The sequence below is a fragment of a genome, unplaced genomic scaffold (genome assembly GCF_019419815.1).
Source record: "Pyrus x bretschneideri cultivar Hongxiangsu unplaced genomic scaffold, Pyrus_bretschneideri_v1 Contig8, whole genome shotgun sequence".
Classification (NCBI taxonomy): domain Eukaryota; kingdom Viridiplantae; phylum Streptophyta; class Magnoliopsida; order Rosales; family Rosaceae; genus Pyrus; species Pyrus x bretschneideri.
In genome coordinates this window covers 4,643,948-4,669,876 of record NW_025999820.1, presented here as the reverse complement: position 1 = coordinate 4,669,876, position 25,929 = coordinate 4,643,948, and the positions used below count along the sequence as shown (strand labels likewise).

Genomic DNA, 25,929 nt, shown 5'->3' with positions numbered 1-25,929 from the left:
GCAGAACAGTAAGGAAATGGCCACAAGCTTAGATCTGGCAAAGGAGAAATGCGAGGAGATCAACACTCGTATCGTAGCTTACCAGCAGCAGTTTCTCTCTAACCACAACAAAAGGGCCAAGATCCGACAGTTTGAACCCGGAGATCTAGTCCTAAGAAAACCCTTTATCACTACCTGCAGAGAAGACTCCAAAAAGATTGATCCTATCTGGGAAGGTCCATACAAGATCAGCAGAATAGGCGACAAGGGTAATTACATCCTCCCTACCATGAACGACAAACAGATCTAGAAGCAATGGAACATTTACAACCCGAGGAAGCACCATGTGTGACCTCCCACTATATCAAGATCTGAAGACTCAAGCAGTTCGATGGGCACCATCTTGCAAGCTGAGGATTATCCAGTTATTATGCAGTCCCTTACAACTAAGTTATTCGTTTGTTTCACTCATTTTTTAATGAGGAATTTAGAAGTAATCTACAACTTGGCTCGGCTGCATGCTTACAACAACTGATCACTTATGCACTTTAAAAAAAAACCGCATCATTCTTAGAGACTCATTGCAGGAATTGCACCCTTCAAGGGACCAGCCATGCTCTTCAGTGCGAGAAGGTAAACCAATTCCTCGATACCCACATGGGTTTACTATCTAGTGCGAGAACATAAACTAATTGCTTTCCAGTGTGACAGGGTAAACCAATTCCTCAACACCCATATGGGTCTGTTCTCAAAGGCGAGAGGATAAACTTACACTTCGAATATCCAGACATAGATGAGCCGGGCTGCCCACGTATAACTAGGTGCACATGGTTTGCGTCGGGATTCCAAGAAGTAGCCATAATAGTCTTTTTCAAGGCTTAGTTAATGGAAGAATTTTGGGTCTCTTGGCCTAATCCATGGGGAACTGGGCCTTAGAGACAGATGAGGCACATTACGCAGTAAGCCCCATGTACGGCTGCCCTGGTACCTTAAAGCTATTACCGAATGCACTAAGGTAACCTACGGTTTCCAGAAGACTGCCTATGGCTTGTCCTTCGAGCAGTAAAGCCATCTTAGACTTATACAACCGCATATTCTTGTGAAAGGTTAAACAAATTAGCGTGCATATATGAAGCTTTATTCACTGTCGACTTGCTACGTAGTCGATAAGCTTCACCTCTGCCAAGCGCGGAATGACTTACACCAAATCCTAAAGTGTTGTGATACTTGCTACGAAACCTACGAAATTGGAACAAGCCAAGGTTAACAGCCTAATGGTCACGTGGACTTGTCTGCTTCTGTAAGTAAGGCGTCCAGCTGCCGACTCTATGGCTAACAACTTTGCAAAGTTCTACACCAACACCTACGGTTGCATAGGTTATACGGCATGTCTGCTTATAGAACAGTAGCACGCCTACCACTGGTCTATAAAGTCTAAAGGTTAAGGCATGAACAAAAGAAGCGAAGATGGAGAAAAGCGAAGAAAACAAGTTTATTAAATTTTCTAACAAAATTGATAAGCGACTAGCAAAGTTCGAAGGATTTCAAGCAAAGCAAAAGCAACAAGGAACACAAAGAAAATCCTAAAGACTACCTAGAAGACTAGTCTTCAGCAACTTGGACACTCCACGACTACTCAGTCGCCACATCTTTAGCAGCTGTGACATTCTCAGCAGCGGCACCATCCGACGCTTCACCCCTAGCTGCTTTAGCTTGGGCATCAATCTCTCCAACTACTTCACTAATAGAAGCCTCAAAAGTAAAGGCAAGCAAGCCTTCTGGAGAAATAAAGAAACAAACGTCCATGTCCTCAAGTAGATTTGGTTTCAAAAGCGCACATATCTCAGCAGCCTCCTCCACAGAAACAAGCTTAGTGGATTTCTAACAGTTGCTTACGCGAGCAGTCTTATCCTTCCCAGCAGACGAATCAATATCAGCAGTAGAAAGAATGGACCTTAGCGCAACTTTAGCAGCAAAGTCCACCTTATCGCTTTTCATAATAACAAGACTTTCCAAAGGTGAATTGGACTTAGCTCCCAACAGACATCTTGGTATAAACTTCGGCACTGGGGGCATGATAGGACCTCTGTGCTGAGCAATCCTATCATCAATCACACTAGCTATTCTCGACATAGCAGGCGCCACAGGCTCAGATCTAGCAGCCTCATTTTTCTTCCCATTAGAAGAAGTCATGTCAACCATAGGCCTCTTGGCAGCAGACGGACCCTCATGTGCAATGGAGGAAGTCTTTAGTTTTTTCTTAACCATCATCTCTTGAGTAGGCAGGGAAAATCTCTTTTTTCCACCTTTATTCATTGTAGGCTCCACGACAATGATCAGACGAGCCAATGCATCCACCATGATCCTCTTTACCTCATCTTTTAGAAGCAGCTGACATTTCTCCCGGTGAAGAGAACTAATCAGCCAACACCATTCACGGTACTTAGCAAGGGAGCTCAACCCATACAGGTTTTTCCTTCATTTTTTTTCTCTTGGACCAACAAGCAAGAGGCTTGCATGCCCAGCATTCTAGTAGCAGATGAGGCCCACGTCAGGTCCAAGAGCCCAAAGGACATAAGCCATGCGGCTTGCCTAACACTGCACCCTAACACCTTAATCCGCGGCCCCAGCCACACAAGCTACCTTTGGCTCTAGCCAAGCTATGCAACCCAAGTAGCGGCCCCTGCCACAACACCTCATCGGCCTATGTCGAGCCGACTCCTGGCCCTTGCCAACCGACGTGTTTCACCACCCCGACGACTGCCCCGCGACAACACTATCCAATAGGAAGACGAGAAAAATTAAATTTTTCTTACCTCGGTGCGGCACGGAGAGGACGAAGCAAGCAATGAAAAACCATCCTTTGCACGAGTAAGATGTAGAAGATTGCTAAAGAAGGGGGGATAAATATCCTTTAAGTTTTCTCTCTCTTGTAGGGTAGAATAAATCGCTCTCCAAAGTTGATTTAATAATCCACTTAAGGTGGACTTAAATAAGCTTTGAGAGAAATTTATTTCCCTTTTCTAGAAGGATCTAATTTCCAATTAAAGAGGGAATCTACATCAAAATAGGAAACAATCTTATGTTTCTTCAAGCAAGAAGATCTCTACACCTACTGCCTTTTCCAACAAGCAACCTAACAGGTGTGAGGGTATTTGTGGAGCAAAAAATAATCAAGAGGTGACACATGGATTTTTGCGTAAAAAATGATAAAATTACCCTCGAGGCATATCGAAACTCCCACGTGCAAGCAGTGGACAATAATCCCTCAATCAAGTCAAAAGTGCCCAAATAGGTATTTATTTACAACTTATTTCATCTATCCTCATCATATCTTCTCCAATAGGTAACCCCTAAATCCTTCCTCTTTTATTATAATAATTAGCTAAATAATTAAATAATTATTCTATTAATTAGCTAATTAACCAAAATCAAGAACCTAACCCACAAAACCATCCAAGTGGCCGGTTCATCTCCTCCCAAGGTGGCTGGCCACATCCCTATATAAGCCCTCTTATTCTCTCCAAAACTTAATTTCAATTCTCTTGCTAAATTCTCCAAACACTTTTCCCTCAAAATTCTAACTTTGGCATCGGAGGTTCTTCGATCAAAGCCCCCCCTCCCAATTCATCGTGGGCGTGTGAGGCTCTTGGCCTTGACCTAAGGTGTTATTTGTTTTGTAGGTGCAATTTTGTCTAAGAACAAGGAGGAAGAAATTTGCATCCACACTTTTGTTGAACAATGATACCACGTACTACACGAAGCATCTCCTTATCTGAAGTAAGGATCATGTACCCACAAGCACACTTTGCTAAGCTTGCTCGTTGGAGAAATTGAATTTCTATATCATCCGTAGCAAAGATACTACTTGACCTTAATGTACTCTTTTTCCCTACCCATTATGAGCATTTTCCCATTGGATTTTTGCTACCTAACGAGGTTTTGATGAGGCACCTATCCTGGGTTGGTCATACTCTTGTGTGTGTTATACTTGCATGACGTTTAGTTTTGACTTAATGCAAATTCTCACTTTTCTCCTTAGACTATGAGTTTTTTTAATCTTATCTTGGGTTTTTCCATAGCTAGGTTTTGTGAGTTTTACTTTTTATGCACTCTTTTATTTATTTTTTAGACTCGCATTTGCTCATTGTGTCGACTAGATGGGATGACGTCACCAACTATTTTTACATCATCACATGAATACCTGATGTGCCATCTATTTGAGTATTTACACACTCAAGGGGAAGTGTCACTATCCTAATTTCATTGGGAGTGTGATTGTGTAAATCATAATGTGTGGGATTCTACAATATCTTTTAAATAATTTCTTAGTTGTAATTGTATTACTTCGAAAGCAAGAACTATCTCTCTATTATTAGTATAAATAAGGGCACAATACATGGGGATTACGGCTTGTAGAATTCTTCAAGTCTTTTTCTCTCTTGCGCTTGCCGACATTTTTTCCTTTTCTTATCTTAATAAAATAGGCCTACAACAATAATGAATTTCCTAAAGTGCCAATAATCCAGTAAAATTGTTCTGGTTGATGTGTGCTTAATTGTGTGGGTGACTCAATTCCTAAGCTTTCACCTACATTACCTCTTCTTTATGAGAGGAAAGAGTGAAGGTGGGGAAGCAGACAGACCCAACATGAAAACCACTGTATAAAATCCAACCCAATATTTCAATTTCACATCAATACCACCTCATCGGGAGCGAATGGCCACGGATGGATTGCTTTTCCTGGCCGCTAATGAAACGTGCCAAGTTTATGCCGACAATGTTTCCATTTTTGGAATGGAAACTTTTGGGACTTTCTCTCACTCGCATCTCACTCATCTGGTTCTCCTTGCTGCTAATTAAAAACTTATCTGTGTCTAAAGGTGACGGTTTCTGATGGGTCAATTTTATTGTTTGTAAGCAATAATAATACCATGTGCATGTGAAGAGATAATGTAATGTAAACTGTAACATTTTACTTCAAGGTTCTTTAAATATAGATCTTTATAACTCTTATTTTCTAGACAAAAACCCAACTAGTTATAAACTTTCAAATAAAACCCAAATTTGAAAATGACTACCAAATAGAAAAATAATTGACCTATTATTACAAGATATTTACAAATTGTACCACAATATTCAAAATAAATCAATAAATATAATTACTCACCTTAATTACAATGAACAAATAGTTATTACACATATTATTACCCCTAACATATATATATACACACACACACACACACACACATTCAAATGTATATAGTACTACCATAAGCTCAAAAAAAAAAAACATATATATATATATATGCACAGTACTACATCTACATATACGTTCAAACATATTATACTAATTAATCTACCTATATGTAAATTTATGATAAGCAACTAACATATATTTTGTGGGTAAATTGATGTTGAATCAAATAACATTCTTTTATTTCGTAGGTAATATATTTTCCATGTATTATTACATATATTTGGCACATTTGATTATTATAAGATATATGTATAAATAATAGGTAAATTAATTTTGAATCAAATAAAGTTGCTTTATTTTGTAAGTAAATTAATTAATTTTGAATCAAATAACATCCTTCATAATGTAGGTATTTTATTTTGTATGTGTCATATATTGGGCACATTTTATTATTATATGTACAAATAATAAGTAAACTAGTATTGAATAAAAAATATTATTTTTTATGTAGATACATTATTTTGCATGTATTATGCATCTATTGGGTTTGCTTTATTGTGTAAGTAAATTATTTTACATGTACTATTGGGTTTTATGTAAGAAAATTAAGTTTTAAAGGCTAAGGTCATATTTCCAGTTTATTTTATGAGTTGGTCAGTCTGCAGTTTGCAGTACGGCAGCCGCGGGCAGCAGCACCAGGTGAAGAAGCATGAAAAGAAACACAGAATCTTCTTACAGTGAGTCAAAATTAGGAATAAGGAAGGTGCAACAACACAATAGGATAAGAGTGGGGATAAAAACTAGGGCTTGTTTCGAAGGATTGCATAAGAATGCATAAGTAACTATTTTAAGGTATGTTAAATAAAAAAAATGAATAATTTCTAGGTAGGTGATTGACTATAGGAAGAAAACTTATTTATTCTAGTCTTCCTCGAAATCAGAGGATTAAAAGAAATAAGTTTTTTTACGTGTCTCATTTTCTCAAAATTAAAATCATTCTCCATTACTTTTAAAATACCTTGAATTTGGAGGGTTATTTCATACTAATCCAATCATCTGTACTAAATAAGGTCTAGGAACTATTACACGCTAATCTAACACTAATAGAGTTTTCTTACTATATATGCTATATACATGCAATATATATCGGTAAAAACAACGGCTTGATTCATATGTTTTCAATGCACAAAACATAATATTTGGTGGTCTAGTGGATCCAAAAACACAATGTATGCAACACATCATTGCATTGCAAAATTTTCACACCTCCAACGTAAAAAAGTTGAATTTCTTTAAACAATGCTGTAATTGTTGTTCATGGATTGAGGAATGATTAGAAAAATAAGCCACATTTTTTTTTCTTTTTTTGTGAAACTAGATACGTTTCATTAATAAAAAAAAACTAATATAAGACATAAAAAGTTCAAAGAAAATTAAATACAAGCATAATCCAAAAGTAAATACAACAGAAAAGCTCAAAAATAGTAAGCCCACAACAACAAAAACCTAAATATAGAAGAATGCAGACTCCACCAAACCAGCTGCGCCACCATCGCCGATCCACCGCCACCACTATGAGGAAGAACCCACGAACAAACTGGATGAATGAAAAATTGGGTGAGCGTGCCACTAGCGCAAAAAGCACTCGTATAATCCTACGCAATAGTGCTAAAAACACTTTAATAACCATCCAACATCAACGTGCGCCACCGTAAAAAAAAAAACATAATGGGCCGAGTAGTAGGGTCAGTGGTGGAGGACTGACTGCGGAGAGAAACATCAAAGGTAAAAAAAAGAACATATTATCCTACCTTATAATATTTTTTTTATATGTGCAACATTTATAATATTTTTTGATATGTGCAACACAACTACCCGTTCGACCCAAAAGTTAATAATTCCTAGGAATTAAACTCTCTGTATGGCACAATAGTAACAGAGTTCCGTTTAGATTGGGTTTTGTTTGTCGTAGTATCGTAGACACAAGATGGACAAAACCTACATGGTTGATGGCAATTCAACCATGCCAAATTGCCAAATTGCCAAACGTTATTTGGCATGGTTGAATTGCCACCAACCATGTAGGTTTTGTCCACCTTGTGTCTACAAGACTAACATACAGAACCCAATCTAAACGGAACTCTGTTGCTATTGTGGACCCACCTCTCTGTGAAAGATCTCTATCTGTGGACAAAACCTACATTGTTGGCGATGCCGGGTCTTGTACGGCATGCATACTATGCAAACGTTATTTACTGCATTATAATTTCATTAACTAACTTAACTTTGAACAAATAATATTATTTATCCTAAAGAGAAGAAAGTAAGTTTAGTTTTATAATGGACTAGAAATAATGTAGTTCAATTCATCTTTTGCTAGAATTGAACTTAAAACCTCTCACTTAAAAGTAAAAAAAAAAATCATTAAACCGTAGTATTAAGTGGTAACTAACTTTTAACTTTTAAGAGCATCAAATTTGCAACCTAACTCTTTTGAGAAGGCTGGGACCATGATTGAAATTTCTACGTCTAGCAGTAGCATTCACAACGAGTACTTTCCTCTTGTGGTCCAATCCAATTGCTAAATGTGAGACCGATGGAATTCAGAAACAGCTCATTATCTTTTGTAATTTATGAATCCGTGGATTAGATAATTAGACATCTCAGGTATTGACACACTTGTAGGTTCTTGATTCTTGGTGCAAATAACAATTGCCCAACCTCATAAATCTTGACCACTCACTAGCGGGTGACATGTCTCCATCCAAATCAAAAGCATCAACGTCAAATGTCTTTCTGGCCAAGTGATGGACTGAATTGGAGCTTGCATTGCATTATCTGGCAAATTCAAATCTATGGAATGATCTCTTGGATCCCAAGTCTATGAATGAATTTGGTAGTAGTTAAAAAAAAAAAAAAAACAGCCACGGAAATGCTAGTCATATGCAATTATACAGAGGCAAAGGACACCTCTTTGAAAAAAAAAAAAAACATTCAGTTAGAGATGTTATTTTATAAAGGGAATGAGTGTAAAAGATAACTTTACATTTTGAATTGGATTTGAGAGGGTAGTTTAGGTAATAACTTTCGGTTTAAAGAGATATTAATTCTTTAATTAAAAAAAAAGGATGAAGAGAGTAAGTTAGGTGTAGAAAGAGGTTAGATGGGTTCAAATAAAATTTCTCAGAACAAATTCCTTGACGGTGGACCCACTTCTATTGATTTTAAATATTAGAAACTAAAGTAAGGAATTATGACAATCTCATAGACCATTTTAGCGCAAAAATCTTTACATTTTATAACAGATCCCCTGTTATTTGTTGATATATGTGGTGGTCAGCAAATTTCTAAACTAACTCAACTTGGCAAGCATTTTTCTATAAAGGATCATGGGCCTTTACATTACTTCTTAGGAATGGAAGTGACTCACACGCCAACAGGTCTATATCTCTCTTAGTCTAAGTATATCTTGGACCGTCATTTAATGCTACAGTTTAGTGGTATTTCTCTTTACTTGTAAGTGAGAGGTTTTAGGTTCAATTCTCGTCAAATGCAAATTTGAGCCACATTATTATTAGCCCATTAGTGTAGATAATATTGTTTGTTAAAAAAAAAAAACAGTAGATCCTAGACATACTCAAGAAAACAAAGATGCTTCCAAACCACAAACAACTGGTCTGTATCTCTCTCATTCTTATTCTCAATAATTAGGCTAACTGAATAACCTAATAACCCTGGATACCTATAAAACAAAATGCATTATCCAAGAGCGAAGAGTCGAAGCTAGTACCTTTTTGTGATGTACAACCTAAGTGGCTCGATTTTCTTGGCATTACAATGGAAGCAGCTTATATTTTGGGTAGCCTGAAAACAAGGAGCATAAGATTGAACAAGTATTCACATGCAACTACAAAGCCAGTTCCTAAGTTAGCTCCATCTATGGTTCACTTCCACGCAATTTCAGGTCTCACACGTGTAAGGTTTCTATAACAAGCAATGTACGTAGCTAGGTTTGATTGGAAGTATTTTTTATAGTATCAAATGTGTGTATGTCCATCATATAACCAAAAACGTTTTGCGATAGAAACTTGACTAAAGATTCCTTTTTTTTTTTTTTTTTTTTTTTTTTTTTTTATGTTTCAAGGAAAAATATCTATCCTTGTAGTAAGAGCTTGTAGGTGAATACGTGTAAGAAGTATTTGAATTTTTGTATAAATACAATATACTTATATATGTTTTTCTTCTGTACAAGTGAACCAGTGATATTAAGGAAAAGAGAAATCGAACGCCAAACCTCATATATAAAGATAGACTTAACCAACTAACTTGCAAACACCTTGCAAACTAATATGCTTTTAACAAAATCACTAGTCACCAAGGTTCTAAAAGACGTTAGGCGTTAGTCAGGTGGCGGGCTGGGCCTAGTGCTTAGGCGGACTAGGCGGATTTAATTGAATCTATTATATTTCGTGCAAGTAAGTGTCTGTTTATACTTAAAATATATATGATTTCATCATGAACTACAAAATGAAATGACATATATATTATGAGCTATTGGAACACAATGAAAACATGAAGAACAAGTAAATAATGAATTCCTTTAAGCATTCAACAAGTCTCTTACAATTTATTGAAAAAATAAAATGTAAAATGAAAGTTATCTATGTTCTATCTAAGTGAGTTACAACCTAGGTGGGTGTCTAAGCAGGTTTGGGCGGGTGCCTCAATAGGTTTAGGCGCCATTTCTTAATTTTCAAACGCCTAGGCATTAATCGGGACGATGACCAACCGCCTAGCACCTAGGTGGCGCTGGACAGAAATTTTTAGAATAGTGCTAGTCACTACGAGTTAATAAAATCGTGCGTGCAAAAAGTACTCTGTGCAAAAATCTTTTTTAAGTAAGAATTTTTGTTGTATGTAATTGTAACACCACCGCATGGTAATCATTAATATTAGAACATAAATGAATTGATAACATAGTGTTATGATTATGTTGTTACGATTTTGTTCATGGTGCTCTTTTCTTCTATCGAGGAAAACTTTCGTGGTTGTGGTTTCTCACTCTCTATTAATGGCAACATTTTGTAACGTTTATAGGACTGGGTCAATCACGGATCTTAGAATGGTTGTTGTTGTTGAAACATGAGATTGTGATTTTTGCGCTTGGAAAATGACTAATGAGGGGGAAGTATGATATTTACTAGAGGTGACTAATAACAATATTTCTACTCCAACGATTAGAAAATCGTCAGAGTGGTACAATATTTTCCTTGTGGTGCCCTTATAGCAATTCTTTCACTTGCAATTTTCAGTCCTTGCAAGTGTTATTTTCTCTGTTTGTTGGGTATGAGTCTTTCGTAGTAACGGAATTGAATTTTACTTCTAATGAGTTTACAATTGTGTAATTGACCCAAGTGGAACTCTTGCAAGTGATCTCCCTTGTATTTTTTCTAGCTAAGATTTGCTTTGAGATCCATATTTCATGTGCATGTAATGTAAGTTCTTACTCATTTTTCTGAAGTTTCATTTGATCTAAACAAAAAGGCTTTTTAGCCAAAAAGATCTGACATTAGCATAACTTCTCATTTTGATTTATGAGATTTGAAATCAATTGAAGTGGTTCCTAAGTTTTGTCAATCATCAATTATTTTGGTCATTCCATAAAAAATCTCCATTAAACAAAAATACCCTTTATTTGTGTCAATTATTTGACCCATTGTTTATTAACTTGAGAGTATTTTTGTCATTTCGGTCATTATTTAAAAGATTTTTTTATGGAAGAACCAAAATTATTAATGATGGACAAACTCACGACCACTTTTATTGACTTTAAACCTCATAAACCAAATTAAACCCAAAAAATTATGTCAATAGAGACCATTTTGGGTAAAAAGGCAAAAGAATATAAAGAAATAGACAAAAATGATTTCTTAATCTTGGGATAGATATCGGACAACCGGCCATGCACAAGGCATGCACACCATACACAAAAGCGAAATTACTAAAATACCCACATATAACTACTAAAAACCATCAGCTCAATGCATCACTTTCTTATTTTAAAGAGAGAGATGTTGAAAGAGCTCTGTGAGCTCTGGGTTTTTGGGTTGAGCTCAGATCTCTTAGCTCGGATTTCGAAGAAAGAGAAGTTCAAAGAGAGGTGAGAAGAGCGAGTTGGTTTTTGAGTTGACCTCATACCTCTGATTTTGAACACAGGGATGTCGAGAGATGGTGAGAAGAGTGAGGTTGGGGTTTTTGGGTTTTAGCTTAGATCTGTGAGCTATGTGTGTTATTCTTCCATAACCAAACACAACAAATTGTTCCATCCTTAAAGATAGGACGTTTGTACTATATTTTATGTTTTAGCCGAAAAGTTCCATTTTTTCCAACCACTGAAGCTTTGGTAGGCATAATAAGGTAGAGTGTTTAGTTCCAAGTTCCTTCATCAATGATTTATGAAATAAATGAGTTCTTTAAGATGAATTAATACTTAGAAGTTAAAATAGGGTTTGTGTTTCATGTTGGGGCATATGGGTTGTGGAATAAATTTTAAGTTTTGACGTGCTACAGAACTGGGAAAGAACATTTTCTAGTTCAAGTGTTCAATTGCAGAAATTTGTGAAATTTGTTCTGTAATGTGCATGTAGTGTGCATTGCTACATCTTAATATGAGAAGCGAAAATGTTCACTAGTATAAGAAGTATTTAAATCTTTGTATAAATGAAATAAACTTATATATGATTTTCTTCTATACAAGTGCAAATATAAAATAATTTCCATAAAAAAATAAAAAATAAACTTAACCAACTAACTTGCAAACACCTTGCAAACTTATATTCTTTTAACAAAATCACTATTAGTAAAGTGTAAAAAATTACTTTAAGCAAAAACTCTTTTAAGTAAGAATTTTCGTTGTAAGTAATTATAACACCACCGCGTGGTAATCATTTAATATTAGAACATAAACGAATTGATATCATAGTATCATGCTTATGTTGTTATGATTTGTTCCGTGGTACTCTTTTGCTCTATGAGAAAAGCTTTTGTGGTTGTGGTTTCTCTCGCTCTGTTAAGGATAACATTTTGTAATGTTTATGGGACGGCTCAACCTCGAATCTTAGAGCGTTTGTTGTTGAAATATGAGATTTCGGTTTTTGCGCTTGAAAAATGACTATGAGGAGGAAGTTCGATGATCACGGGAGGCGACTAATAACAACAATGTTTCTTCACCAACAATTAGAAAATCGTCAGATAGTTGTATAACTTTTTTTCCTTGTGGTGCTCCTATAGTAGTTCTTTGGCTTGCAATTTTTAGTCCTCGCGAGTGTTATTTTATCTGTTTGTTGGCTATAGGTCGTTCGTAGTTAAGGAATTGAATATTACTTGTAATGAGTTTACAATTGTGTAATTGACACAAGTGGAGCTCTTGCTAGGGATCTCCCTTGTATATTTTCTAGCTAATATTTTGCCTTGAGGTCCATATTTCATATGCATGTGTTATGTAAGTTCTTACTCATTCTTCTAAAGTTTGATTCGATCTAAACAAAAATGCTTTTTAGTCAAAATGGTTTATGAGATTGGCATATCTCCTCATTTTGGTTCTTGAGATTTGAAATCAATAGAAATGGTCTTTGAGTTTATCCATCATCAATCATTTTGGTCATTTCATGAAAAATCTCAATTAAATAAATATAAAATGACAAAAATATTTTTGTCAAATTATTTTGGCCATTGTTTATTACATTGAGGGTATTTTTATCATTTTGGTCATTATTTAATAGAATTTTTATGGAATGACCAAAATAATTAATGATGGACAAACTCAATGATCACTTCTATTAATTTCAAATCTCATAAATCAAAGTAAAAAATTATGTCAATCATAGAGACAATTTTGACTAAAAAGGCAAACAAAAAGTATACAACAAGAGCATATGGCACTCTCCTTGAAGTGCAGGTGGGACTAGAGCACTTCAATGTTGCAAACATGATTAAAGAGATCCGTGCAAGGAAGGCGTGATGGGGCAGATAGGCATAAATTTTGTGGACACAATAACAATTCCATATAAGGAAACAGGGCAGAGTGAGTCAGAGAGAGAGAGAGAGAGAGAGAGAGAGAGAGAGAGAGAGAAGCAAAGCAAAAGATTGATGGGTGGTATCAAAGAGAGAAAGAGAGAGAGAGATTGAGGGAGGGAGTTGTGAGTGGAAAAGCTTAAACGCGTCCCAGAAAGGGAACCGAAGAAGTAGTTTGTCCGAGTGAATGATGAAAGCGACCTAACACAGTATATATATGTGTATGTGTATGTGTGTCTATATGTGTATAATATATATATATATAATTGTAGGACCAATGCAGTGCAATGCAATGGCACCTTCCAGAGTCAAGTCCCAGTCTGAGTCCCTCCTCACAGCTGAGTGACAGTCACATTCATCACTTATCATCAAAAAAAATATCTTCTCAATCGAAAAATAGGTAAAATGGATATCTATCAGACACAAACAACGTGAGAAGACAATGACACGCCACTCCAATAATGGAACTCAGTAAATAAAAAACCGATTTCCAACAATTTAAAGTAACCACATTCATCGAAACCCTCCTTCAAATTGAATTAAAGTGCATTGAAAATGAATTTCGTATTGATAAGATGAGAGATTTTTTATATGCTTCTAAGTAAGTTAGGTTACTTCTCATATTACCAATTAGCTTTACAATGAAATCTCAACTTTTTTTATGGTATCAGAGCAGGTTATCCTGCGTGTGAAGTCCAACGGTCACAAGTGCTCCATGTCACCCGATTAGAAGAGAATTCTCTCCCCTCCTAATCTCTCCCTCCTTCTCTTCCCTTCTATTTGAACAGTTACAGTTTAACATCACCATTTTATACTGATTTTTTTTTATAAAGACAATAAGACAAAAAATAATATGTAGGAGGAGGGGATGAGAATAGGAGGGGAGAAAATCCTACTCTCATCCGATTTGTGTTGTTCGTGTTCTAAATTTGAAAATTTGCCACATATGAGAAGGTGTGCTAAGAGTATCAATCTCACATCAAGAAAAGTAGAGACCTTACATGTACTTCTAAGTAATTAAAGTACTGCCTATATATTACCAATTATATTTACAGTGAAACCTCAAATTTTTTCGAACTGCATACATAAAATTGGTCCCAAGACAAATGACATTAATATGGTCTTTATTCTTTTCTAGCTAGGGTTTTCACTTTGACCCCTAAACTTTTCATTTAACAGTAATATATCTGTACTTGTGTGTTGTTGCAAATTATGATCGTTTTAGCGTTCCACCTAATTCATTGTTATTTTTTTTATCACGTTAAAGTATTCCCCTATACTAGCATTATATTAGTAACAACTAATTTAATTGTTCAAATTGATGTAAAATGAATTTGTACACATGGTCGTTTTTTAGGTGAGGGCCTCAGAAATTTACCTTCACATTGAAGAAGAATAAATATATAAATAGAAAACTAGATTTCAATCTCTAAATAAGACGAAGTTTAGAAAAATGTCTTATACAATATTAAAAATTGATTTTAATCCCTAGACTCTATTTAATGTCCGTATATGTATGCACTGTCTCTCCTTTTTATTTATAATTTTATGGTGTCCATAAATTAAATTTTATTAAAATGTTATAAATTTTAATTCTCATTATGGTGAGTATATTATATAAGAAAATATTTTGTAGAGATTTTTCAATACACTTATGTTTTTGCAAATTTTTTTTTATGTGCTGCTAATTTTATTACAATATATCTATGTACAAACATTTAGGTACACTGGATTAGTATAATATGTCTAGGTACAGACATTTCAGTACACTAGTTTAGTATAATATATTAGGCACCGACATTTTGGTACACTAGTTTAGTTTCATATTGTTAGGCATGAAATTTTTGGTACGATTATGTTTTTGCATATTTTTTTATGTGTCACTAATTCACTACAATATATTTAGGTACGCACATTTCAGTACACTAATTTAGTAAAATATATTATGATACGGACATTTACGTATGCTAATTATAGGAAGTTAAATAAAATTAATGAATTAAAATGTGTATTATAATGAATTTAAAATTTAATGTAATGACATTAAATAGATATCTATTAAATATTAAAACAAAAAGATAATATGAATTTGAATTAAGTACGCATTAAGGGATTAAAATCAATATCCAATCTAACACCAGGTTTTTATTAAATTTTAATCTTCTTGAAGAATTAAAATTCAAAAACCCCATATATAAAACATGTTCACAGAAGATTAACATATCAGAAATTCTCAATTTCATTGTTCAGTATGATAACTTGTCACATCCCGGCCCGGGGTCTATCACATCCAGGGCCTGCTCAACCACCATAGCACGAAATTGTCCGCTTTGGGCCCCAACCACGGATCTTACAATCCACCCCCCTTAGGGGCCCGACGTCCTCATCGGCACACCACGGTCAGGGTTAGGCTCTGATACCAAATTGTCACATCCTGGCCTGGGGTCCACCACATCCTAGGCCCGTTCCACCACTGTAGCACGATATTGTCTGCTTTGGGCCCCAATCACCCCCTCACGGTTTTGTTTCTGGGAACTCACACGAGAACTTCCCAGTGGGTCACCCATCATAGGAGTGCTCTCGCGCGCTACTCACTTAACTTCGGAGTTCCCAGGAACCCAAAGCCAGTGAGCTCCCAAAAGGCCTTGTGCTAGGTAGGGATGAGAATATACATATAAGGATCACTCCCTTGGGCGATGTGGGATCTTACACCCAGAAAAAAAACTGTGAGGGCGTGATTGGGGCCCAAAGCGGACAATATCATGGTACGATGGTGAAGCAGGCCCGGAAGTGGTCCCTTCCGGGTCGGGATGTGACAATTTGGTATCAGAGCCTAACCTTGACCGTGGTGTGCCAACAAGGACGTCAGGCCCCTAACGGGGGTTAGGGTCTGATACCAAATTGTCACATCCCGGCCCGGGATCCACCACATCCCGGGCTCGCTCCACCACCGTAGCACGATATTGTCCGCTTTGGGCCCCAACCACGCCCTCACAGTTTTGTTTCTGGGAACTCACACGAGAACTTCCCAGTGGGTCACCCATCATGGGAGTGCTCTTGCGTGCTACTCGCTTAACTTTGGAGTTCCCATAGAACCCGAAGCCAGTGAGCTCCCAAAAGGCCTCGTGCTAGGGAGGGATGGGAATATACATATAAGGATCACTCCCCTGGGTGATGTGGGATCTTACATAACTAGTATACACAGTGTTCCATGATAATTTGTTTATTTATTACATTTTTGTTATTTGTAACCCACTCATCTCAATTATGATGTGGTTGTTGATGATTTAATTATTACTTCAGTATTAGTTAACGTGTTTATTTTTTATTGGTGAGTACATTCCATAATTTGCAAATGTGGTGTAAAAAAATTAGTCTAACATTATTCTTTTCACATATGTTCTCTAACATGTTACATTATTATTATTATTATTATTTGGTGTTTATATATTTGAGTAAACTGTCAATTTACCCCCTGAACTTTTCTATTGGAAAATTAAGAACTCGAACTAATTTTTTTAGCCAATTTGCCCCCTACTGTTAGTTTTTCATATATTCCATCCATATTTCTGTTAAGTGAGACCATGTGCACAACATGTGAGGGTAGTTAAGTCATTTCACTCTTAAAAATGATTAAAAAACTAAAAATAAATTTAAAAAAAAAAAAAACAAAACTTTCCCTCTATTTTTTCCCGCTAATTCCTATCCTCAATTTTATTTTTCCTTCTCATTCCTATGCATGAGAAATGACATATGGTGTTATTGTCTTCATAAGTAGCTAAGTTAGTCTTTTTCTTGAAGCATGTACTACCGTTTTTATTTTCTCTAACAAATTAATAATTTGACAAATGCTCATGGTGTTATTGTCTCCAAAGCAGTGCATTAATATAAGAAACATGTTCATAATACTCATAAAAAAATGTTCAAGATAATCACTTACTTTTCATAATGTCATAATAATCCCAATACAATTCCACAAAATGATCCTTAAGGTTGGATTATGGCTCAGTCAAATCCCAAACAAAGTAGGATTTTTGGGGGATAAAGATTGGTTTTGATAAGATTTGGATGAAATTGCTTAAGGATCAAAACTTGTGTCTGGATAAGAATGGAATTAATCACATAAAAGGTCTAGGTTCAGAGTCCTAGTTCAAGTAGAAGAGGCCAAGACTCGGCTGTGATAGAGTTTCGGTGGAAGAAAGATTTATGGAGATAATTCCACTTGTTTTCAGATAATGCTGACGAAATGCAATACTATCAGAATTGTGCAACTTGACAATCTTAGGCATCAAGTAAATTATCCTTACAAATACAAAAGGATTTGCAACGTAGAGAGGACCTTCAACTCAACACATAAATCAATGATCTACGCAAAACCCATCACACTTTTTGAGAAAACTAACTTTTCACTAACCGTCAACACAAATTTCTACTAGATAGACGGGTTTGGGTTACCAGCCGACGAACAACGACTGACTGGATAAACAAGGTTTTCCAGAAGAAACCACTAAAGGCAAGCGATTGGATAGAAGAGGGCAGAGTTTTAGAGTCAATTTGTCTTCGGAGTCTCGATTGTCTGGTTGGATGGGGACTCTCTAAGGTCCGACTGATTATTCATCTCAAGTCTAAGCCGGCGAAGAACTTTTTATTCTTTTGCCGAAAGAGGTCACTTCATCACATTTCTCTGTGAAGTGAGATGTTACTTTTAGATTTCGACACATAGATGGTCGAAGCAGTATTGAACTTCACAACAATTGGCAGAACTTTGAATTCAAGTTATAGAACCCAAGTCCAAGAGTGTTCCTTTCTTCTCTGAAGTCGCTCGATTCAGAAGTACAACAACACATTTCACCATATCCACCACATTCAAGACATTTGCCCGGCCAAGCTCAGTAGCAAATTGGCACATCCGCACATTGAATAACGTAAAGCATGCGTACCACGCAAGCTGCGTAATTTTTAGAATCAACGGTTATAAGATTAATCGCACCTTCCTTCTTTTAGTTTTCTGTTTCATTTTCCAATTGGTCCCCACACTCCTAGTACACACACATATGCAATAATAACATTAATTCATATAGCTGTGTTACCAGTTATTAGCCTTCACCTTTTTGTTTTATTTTTTTCACCAAAATTTAATGGTAGAAAGCATATGATGAGAAATGTATATAGAGGGTGGGATAAATGATCTGTTTGTCTGAGAAATGGCAGTGCTTCGTAGATCCGATGCACAGGAAAGGATCTTAGGCGAGGGGCTTTAAGCTAGTAGAGGACAGTGTCGCTTTGTTCCCTTTTGGAAATTGCAGTTTTTCCTTCAGTCAATTCAAACCTAAATTATATAAAGCCCCGTGCAAAAGTTGGTGCTTTGGACCACTTCACGCATAACACTGATAAAGAAATCTACGGCACACAAAGATTTTGTATTATTCATTCTATGCAAAGCAAATAAAAACATGTGAGAAAATTACTTCTTTAACCTCAAAATTTAGGGTTAGCAAATCAAGGATTCAAGGAAGATCCAGTGTAACAGATCCAAGTCTTTTAGATGGAACCGTGGAAACATCGCACAATATTCCAATTAGATGTTTCATCAAATATTGGTGCAGTATGTTGTCGTCTATCAAGCCATGTCGTGCACATGATCAATGTAAACATATGTCAACGCAAGCTGTTAAATACTGTCGAAATATTTATCAAATAGTCAAATACCCTATGGGCTCAAGAGACCTTGGTCCCTATGTGAATCTGCCCTTGGTCTAAGGTACCTTGTATTTTGAAATACAATCACGTTGACGCATGTGTAATAAGAAGTTCTAAATGTAAACACTAACGAGTTATAGTAATAGCAATTTCATTCTAATAGTGTAACATATCTTTTTTTTTTTTTTTTTTTTTTTTGTAATTTAGACATTGAGCAATAATGTCATATTATAACACTGATAAATGTGAAAATATGAAGCCTAAAAGTAAATAACAATAATGAAATGTGAAATTAAAGCAAAGAATACAATTCCATAATCTTCACTAATAAGTTTATCAAGGAATTGTGAAATTTTCTCAAATTTTATGTTCTTTAAATATTCTAAATTACGCACAAATAGTTTTATGTTCTTCAAATGATTTAGAAGCACTACATTTGGCTTCTACTTCTAAGTCAAAAGAACAATGAAGAAAAGTGGCAGTAAAAATGAGAGGGGTTGCGTACGATTCTTTGCTTCGCAGGCCTTGTTTACCGCTCTCACATGCAAGGGACAGAATCTTTTGCTCTATGGTTGATCAGATGCCTAATTACAATGCTTAATCCATGATTACGACTAATTAATCAACATATATGCCATCCCCAAAACGTAAGTACGTAGAATATTTTACAGCTACGAAGCCAGGGATATTTACAAAGTACCTTTCGTATATTTATATTCATAGGTCTGCCTCGATTGGTTTTTTCATATCCCGCAAAACGAAATCCCACTCCTAAAATTTTTCGTATACATTTGAATAACATGTAATCCGATGAAGACTTCGAAAAAATGTGAAGATCGATAGCGAAACAGAGGAGAATATATTTGCATGAGCCTATTAAAAAACCTTTGGTGTGACGCGCAGGATGATGGAAGCAACTCTTGTATTTTATTCGCATCTACCCAACTTACACTATCTAAATGTGGTGGATAATTAACATATTATTGTGTACCATTTTTATGAATAAAAAATAAAAAGTTGAAAACGTTTTCTTCGTATTGTCGCATGTTCTAGGTCTAACCCACTCATCGAACTTGGCCCCAGTGTTTTTTAATTTGCAAAATGGCCAAGTGGAACCCTAACCCTTCTACGCATTTGGTCACTAACTTTTTGTGTTTGTTTCTTTTTTAATATATTTAGTTTCTTTTTTCCTTTCTTTATTCATGTTCTAGGTCTAACCCACTCATTAAGCTTGATCTCGTTCCATTAAATTTGTTTTTAGTACCATACTCAATACCAACACACAGACTGACGGTTAGATTTGAGCAGTATAAAATTTAATAGTGTTGGCAACTTGTAAAGAATAATCACATTTTGTTTTTCAAAACTAACAATTAACTTTAGAAAACCGTTAAACACATGCAATTTTTCTTTTTCCACACATTATTTTTTATTTATAGTCATTAGATTGAAAGGACAGACAAAAACAATGCACAAATTAACTCTAAACTCCTCTTTATTTATAATTAGAAACACGACATAAAATTACGCAAAAATATGTGAAAAATGAAAACAACTCTGTAGTTACTATCATTTCTCTAATTTGAAACCCTAGCCCTTGTACCCCTCTGGTCATCAACTTTTTTAATATAAAATATATTAATTAATTTATAAAATATCTTGCTTTATTTGTTTATGTCCTTTGAGGCTAGAATGAAAGGTCCCTCTCGTCATAATAGCAGTGTCTGACTGCTTTTGGCGGAGAGAACTGATTCAAAGGACACCGATGATAGCGACTATTCATCACCATCGCGTTTATATTTCCAACACATTTACAAAACACCCCCTTTTCGTATAGCTTTTTTTTTTTTTTTTTTTTTTTTTTTTTTTTTTGTGTCTCCACCCCTCTTTTAATAGAAATTTTTAACCCTATATTTTCCTCCACTACGTTTTTCACCTAAATTATGTCACGCATTACCCCATTAGGTAACTAAAGAATCAACACTCCAACCCCAACTTTTGTGGCCAAACTTTCATTTATTAAAAATGATAGATACCGTAGTAAAGAGTAAGAACAATATTCTAAAAGATGTTAGGCGTTTGTCGGACGACGGATTAGAGTTTCAAGCTTCTCAACTTAGCAGGTTAGGCGGACGCTAAGCAAGTCTATGAGTCATTTTTTAATTTTCAAACGCTTAAGAATTAATCCGAGCTGACTAGCCACCTAACGCCCATACGGAAATTTTTAGAATAATTTGTTAAAGAGAAGAACAACTATTTAAAATATAACTTAGTTGTTAATAATTGAATTATTATAAAAATATTAATTAACGTACTTACTTTCTATTGAAGACAGAAATTTGCGATTATGTTACAAAAGTTGATCTATGATGTCGTAGTACTGTGTAATAAATAGTACTCTAGGCTTTAAGCAAATAATATAAAAAACCTATACAAAAAATTAAAAAAAGAACAAATCAATTATTGTTGTCAGAACTCAGAAAATCTAGTTCAGGATCTACTTCGTTCATTTGTTAGTTGGACAAAATGACCATACATCTTGTTTTTGGTAAAACACCAATGAGAGCATGCATTTGATTTCATTTCCCACAAACTAGGAGAATTTCCCGTCCTTGTTCTAAAATCTTTGACATGGGGCTCTGGAAGAACTGGACTTGCCGATTTGGTGCTTACAAAATAAACATAATCAAGAGGACTGATCGTAATTAACAAGAATCGGGGACGTGGAGATGCAGAAAAATCTTGATTAAGAGGTCATGATCAAAGAGCTAAGCTAGCTTAATTAGCGTCTGGTGAGAGAGTGGAACCCATTTTTCTGCAGCCAGCTGTTTTGCGTGGGCGACGGTCTAATTTGCTGTGGGAATCCTGATGATGCTGCAGCAGTTGCAAATAAATTGGAGGTCGGAGTTGCGGATTGCCATTGTTGTTGGTGGTCGCTCGTTGACAGTGAAAGATCACTGCCAATGCGGCCGCCTCCTTCGCTGCTGCTCGGAAACTGTATCTACATAAAAAATAAAAAATAAAAATAAAAATTTATAATACACAATTATCACCATTAACTTCACAATGTACTATACGAAATTATGAGTGTAATTAAATATTAAATATCCTCACATGATGATAATTTGATGAGTTGAAATTTGGTGGGAAATTGCGAGACATTTGAATGTCTCCAGCAGTAGGCCTCCTACTGAACTGCCCATATTTATGTATTTCAGCTGGGGCTTGAGATTGAAGGTTTGTTCGGAGTAGAAGCTGCATGGCTTCACTCTCCAAGTACCCGTCTCTTCTCTGAGCATCAATGTCGTCTCTTGATCGATCTCGCTGTATGTTAAGCTATTAAACAAAGGAAACAAAAACTTCAGAAATGGTTAATAATGTATGAAATGTTCTCTAAACAGACTTATATTAACCTAATTAATTATGGTCTACATTCATAATGTGGCAACATAAGATACCTTAGGCCGAAGTCCTTGACTCCTCCAATCGGCATCGAGTTGCATCGGGACAGAATGCTGGTGTTGCATTGCAACATTTTGGCTATGATGATCATTCCCTAATGCTTGATTGTTTTTCTTGGAGTTTGTGCTTCCCAAACTCAAATCGAGATTGTGATCCGCAGCATTAACACCCGATGATTCTACACAAATACATATCGAAATGAATAATTATACTAATTAAATCAAGATTGAGCATATAATCATCATCAAACTACAATGCATCAATGTTTTTCCAATTTAATTAAATTTACCAGAGGAGTTGAGCTCGTTATCGTAGATGCTGGGATCAAAGTTTGTGACAGCTTCTTTGCCATTACACTTGATTGCTGCTTTGTCATAAGCCCTACAAGAATCGAAAAATAAAATTACTAAAGACTACAAATATACCTACACACACACACACACACACACATACACATACACACCTTGCAGCATCAACCTCAGTGTCAAACAATCCCAGATAAACGTATCTGCCAAACCATTTAGCTTAAAAAGTTATAAATATTGTAGCAAAATTAATGAAGAAAAATAGTAAAATAAACAAACAAAAACAGTGAGAAATTAGTGAGAAGGATGGAAGCTAATTAAACAGTTTAATCAATTAATAATAATAACAGAAGGACCAAAGGTGGTGGCAATAGCGCTATTATTTGTGTGCTTACTTTTTGCCTAAAAATTGGCCCATCCTGGCCTCCCATCTGCCACACTTGTGCAAGGTGACCCCTCTATATTTAGAGCTCCCTCTCGGGAACCCGGTGCTTTGTCGGCGAAGTACATGCACAAATTCCTCCTTCGTTAAATTCCTCATCTTCTTGTGGTTGTGTGTTCCATTCCATGCAACAAAAAACATTAACATCATAATTCATCCCTAGAATACCAAAATTCTGAATCTTAATTTCCCATGCTCAAAATAATCGATTTTAAACTTTCATGTTCAAGTTCAAATCTTCGTTTCGTTGTTTGAATGAATTCAACGTAGAATATCGCTAGTATAGTTTATATTAAAAATATGTATTTGCTGCTACGGTGTAAGATAGGGATGTGTTATCCACACACCTATTTTTACTTCTCACACATCTTTTGTTAATTTATGTCCGTTAATCTTCTTCAATTCATCCGATCCGATGATCGAAAATTAAAATAACGTGTGAGAAATAAAAAATGATACATGGATATCACCCTTAAGATAAGGTATAATAAAATTAAAACTGTTGAAGATAAGTACAAAATCCTTTCTCTGTTTCTCGGAGGCCGTACACACCACACACTCTCACTCATGAACTCACCTGTTTCAAGTCTTCTTCATAATCCTCTATGCTAAAATTTATGTCCGCCTCCACTCCCCGGAACTTGATCGCCGCCCTATCGTACGCCCTGCATTTTAATTAATTCCCCAAATTAATTAAGATAAACAAAATGTGGGATAATAATAATATTAATTATTATTGGAAAACAAAGGGCTCACCGAGCAGCTGCATGAGCTGTGTCAAATCCACCTATAAAATCAAATTTTGCAGAAAAGAAAAAACCCATCTCATCTCGTCAGAATATATATCCAAAGTTCGAAATTTTTGCAAAAAAGAAAAAAAGTACCAAACAAAAGTACGAAATTCTTACCAAGATAAACTTGTTTCCCACAATCCCTGTATATCCAAAGAACAAATCAAAAACCCAAAAAGGAAAAATTAAAAATAGAAAACGAACATTTGTGATTGGCTAAATAATATGGAGAAATGTTGAAGTACGATATAGGAATGGAAGTACAACAAGTTTTAACTAATTAACTAACCAAATATGAGACTCCCAACGGCCAGTCCTCCGGTAAAACGTAACACCCCGGTACTGGGAGCTCCTGGAGCGGGGCCCACGCCGGCTCTTCTTCATGGGCTGGTGGGAGGCCTCCCCGGCGGGCGGCTGATTTCCGAGGCTGCCCGAATCCGACTGCCCGAAATTGACCCCGACCCAGTGGGCTCGGGGAAACGACGACGATGTAGGAGGTGGTGGGATGCTACCGCCGCCCCCTGCGGGCCCCATTACGTCAAGATTAGAGGAGGAGGAAGAGTCTAGCTCTACCGGAAAGAACTGTCTGGTGACGGTCGCGGGCGGATCATCATCCATGGACTCCTCGTGGGCCACGGAGAACCCGAATATCTTTCCCCCACCTCCTCCTTGCTTCTTGGCGAGCTTGGTGGGCCCGTCGTCCTGATCTTCTTCTTCGTCTGATCCGCCCTCCTCGATGACCACCGCCGACGAGCTTGAATTGGACACGGATCCGACCCGTTTCCTCTTTTCCTCGTCTCCGTCGGCGGAGGTCCTCTGGGAGGAGCAGCCTTCAGATTCCTCGCCACGTGGCCGCTGATCAGGCGAGTCATTGAGATCCCACATTTTTTTTTTATCTTCCCTGTCTCTCCCTTGCCTATCAGCTGTCTGGTTAGGTGTCGGTTTCGTTTTTTACATCAAACTCAGAATTCAGCGTGGCAAAAAGGCATCAACTTGAACAAGGAAACACGAAGAGGAAAAAAGTTAGAGAGAGAAAGAGAGGAGAGCTATAAGGACGAGCTATGGAGCTAGAGAGAGAGAGAGAGAGAGAGTGGAGGTGATGCAGGATCCTGTGTTGGAATGGCGCCTAAACTGCCCGATACAGCATAGACGAGGCCAGTTTTCAGCAAAGCTTTAGCTCAAGAATCCCACCACACTCATCTTAATACGTCTCTCTAACCACTTGCCTTCCTTTCTTTTCAATGACTCATGGTTTTCTCTCTCTTTCTTTTTTTTTTTTGGTTAACCCTTTCTTTTCTATTTTTGTTTCGAAAAGATCTTTCAAATGTCGTACGAAGTTATACAATTTGTTTTTTTTTAATTTGTTATATTAATTTTTAAAATAACTAATTTATTATTGCACTTAATTATGTTATGTTTTTCATTAAAATAAGTATGAAATACGCATTACTTGTGTTTAAAGTTATTTTAAAAAAAAAAATTTACTATGACCCAAACACAGGTAATCTGACACGTGTTTTTATACAAATGATGAGAAATTTTATTTTTTAAATTATTAACTTTTTAACATATATATCTCACTAATTATATGATGATATGTATCATTCTATATTCTAGTTACATTGAAAAATCTCTCATTATTTTAGACTTTTGATACATTTTTGCAAGTTTGTTATTTATTTTTTTTATTCTTATAAATACATAGATATATTTACAATTGCTGTGGGGGAATAAATTAGTTTAGGAGAGAGAAAGTCATAAGTTGCATGCTTTGTGTCAATTACACTGTTTTTTGTTTTGTTTATTATATACAGTGATATTTTACGTTAGAGAGGTGTAGATTCGAGTCAAATAAGTTAATAATAATAATTTAGTATCATAAATGTCATTTACACACCCTGCCCCACTTTATGTTCTAAAAATCGACCTCGATGACGTTTAAACGCTACGCGGTGGTCATCAATCACAATTTAGCCT

General features: G+C 36.0%; 1 protein-coding gene across 3 annotated transcripts; it reads right to left on the bottom strand.

Moving 5' to 3' along the window:
* Positions 1-21,438: 21,438 nt before the first annotated feature.
* On the bottom strand, positions 21,439-25,202 carry LOC103957004 (floral homeotic protein APETALA 2-like). 3 transcript variants are annotated; one of them, XM_009369082.3, is made up of 10 exons: positions 24,242-25,202; positions 24,070-24,095; positions 23,918-23,948; positions 23,739-23,826; positions 23,115-23,263; positions 22,878-22,922; positions 22,704-22,795; positions 22,411-22,592; positions 22,067-22,288; positions 21,439-21,947 (listed from the first exon to the last, which is right to left on the bottom strand). In XM_009369082.3, the coding sequence occupies exons 1-10, from the start codon at positions 24,835-24,837 to the stop codon at positions 21,735-21,737; spliced, it is 1,644 nt and encodes a 547-aa protein (XP_009367357.2). In that variant the 5' UTR covers positions 24,838-25,202; the 3' UTR covers positions 21,439-21,734. The 3 variants fall into 3 exon arrangements, with proteins under 3 accessions (XP_009367357.2, XP_009367347.2, XP_009367353.2); XM_009369072.3 differs by having other exon boundaries at positions 21,439-21,953; positions 24,242-25,198; XM_009369078.3 differs by having other exon boundaries at positions 21,439-21,953; positions 23,115-23,260; positions 24,242-25,197.
* Positions 25,203-25,929: the final 727 nt, after the last annotated feature.

Coding starts and splice junctions, on each gene's coding strand:
- LOC103957004 (XM_009369072.3), bottom strand. CDS start 24,837: ATGTGGGATCTCAATGACTCGCCTGATCAGCGGCCACGTGGCGAGGAA. Junction 23,264..23,738: donor ATGAAGAAGACTTGAAACAG/GTGAGTTCATGA, acceptor CACAACCACAAG/AAGATGAGGAATTTAACGAA. Junction 22,289..22,410: donor GTCAAGGACTTCGGCCTAAG/GTATCTTATGTT, acceptor TTTGTTTAATAG/CTTAACATACAGCGAGATCG.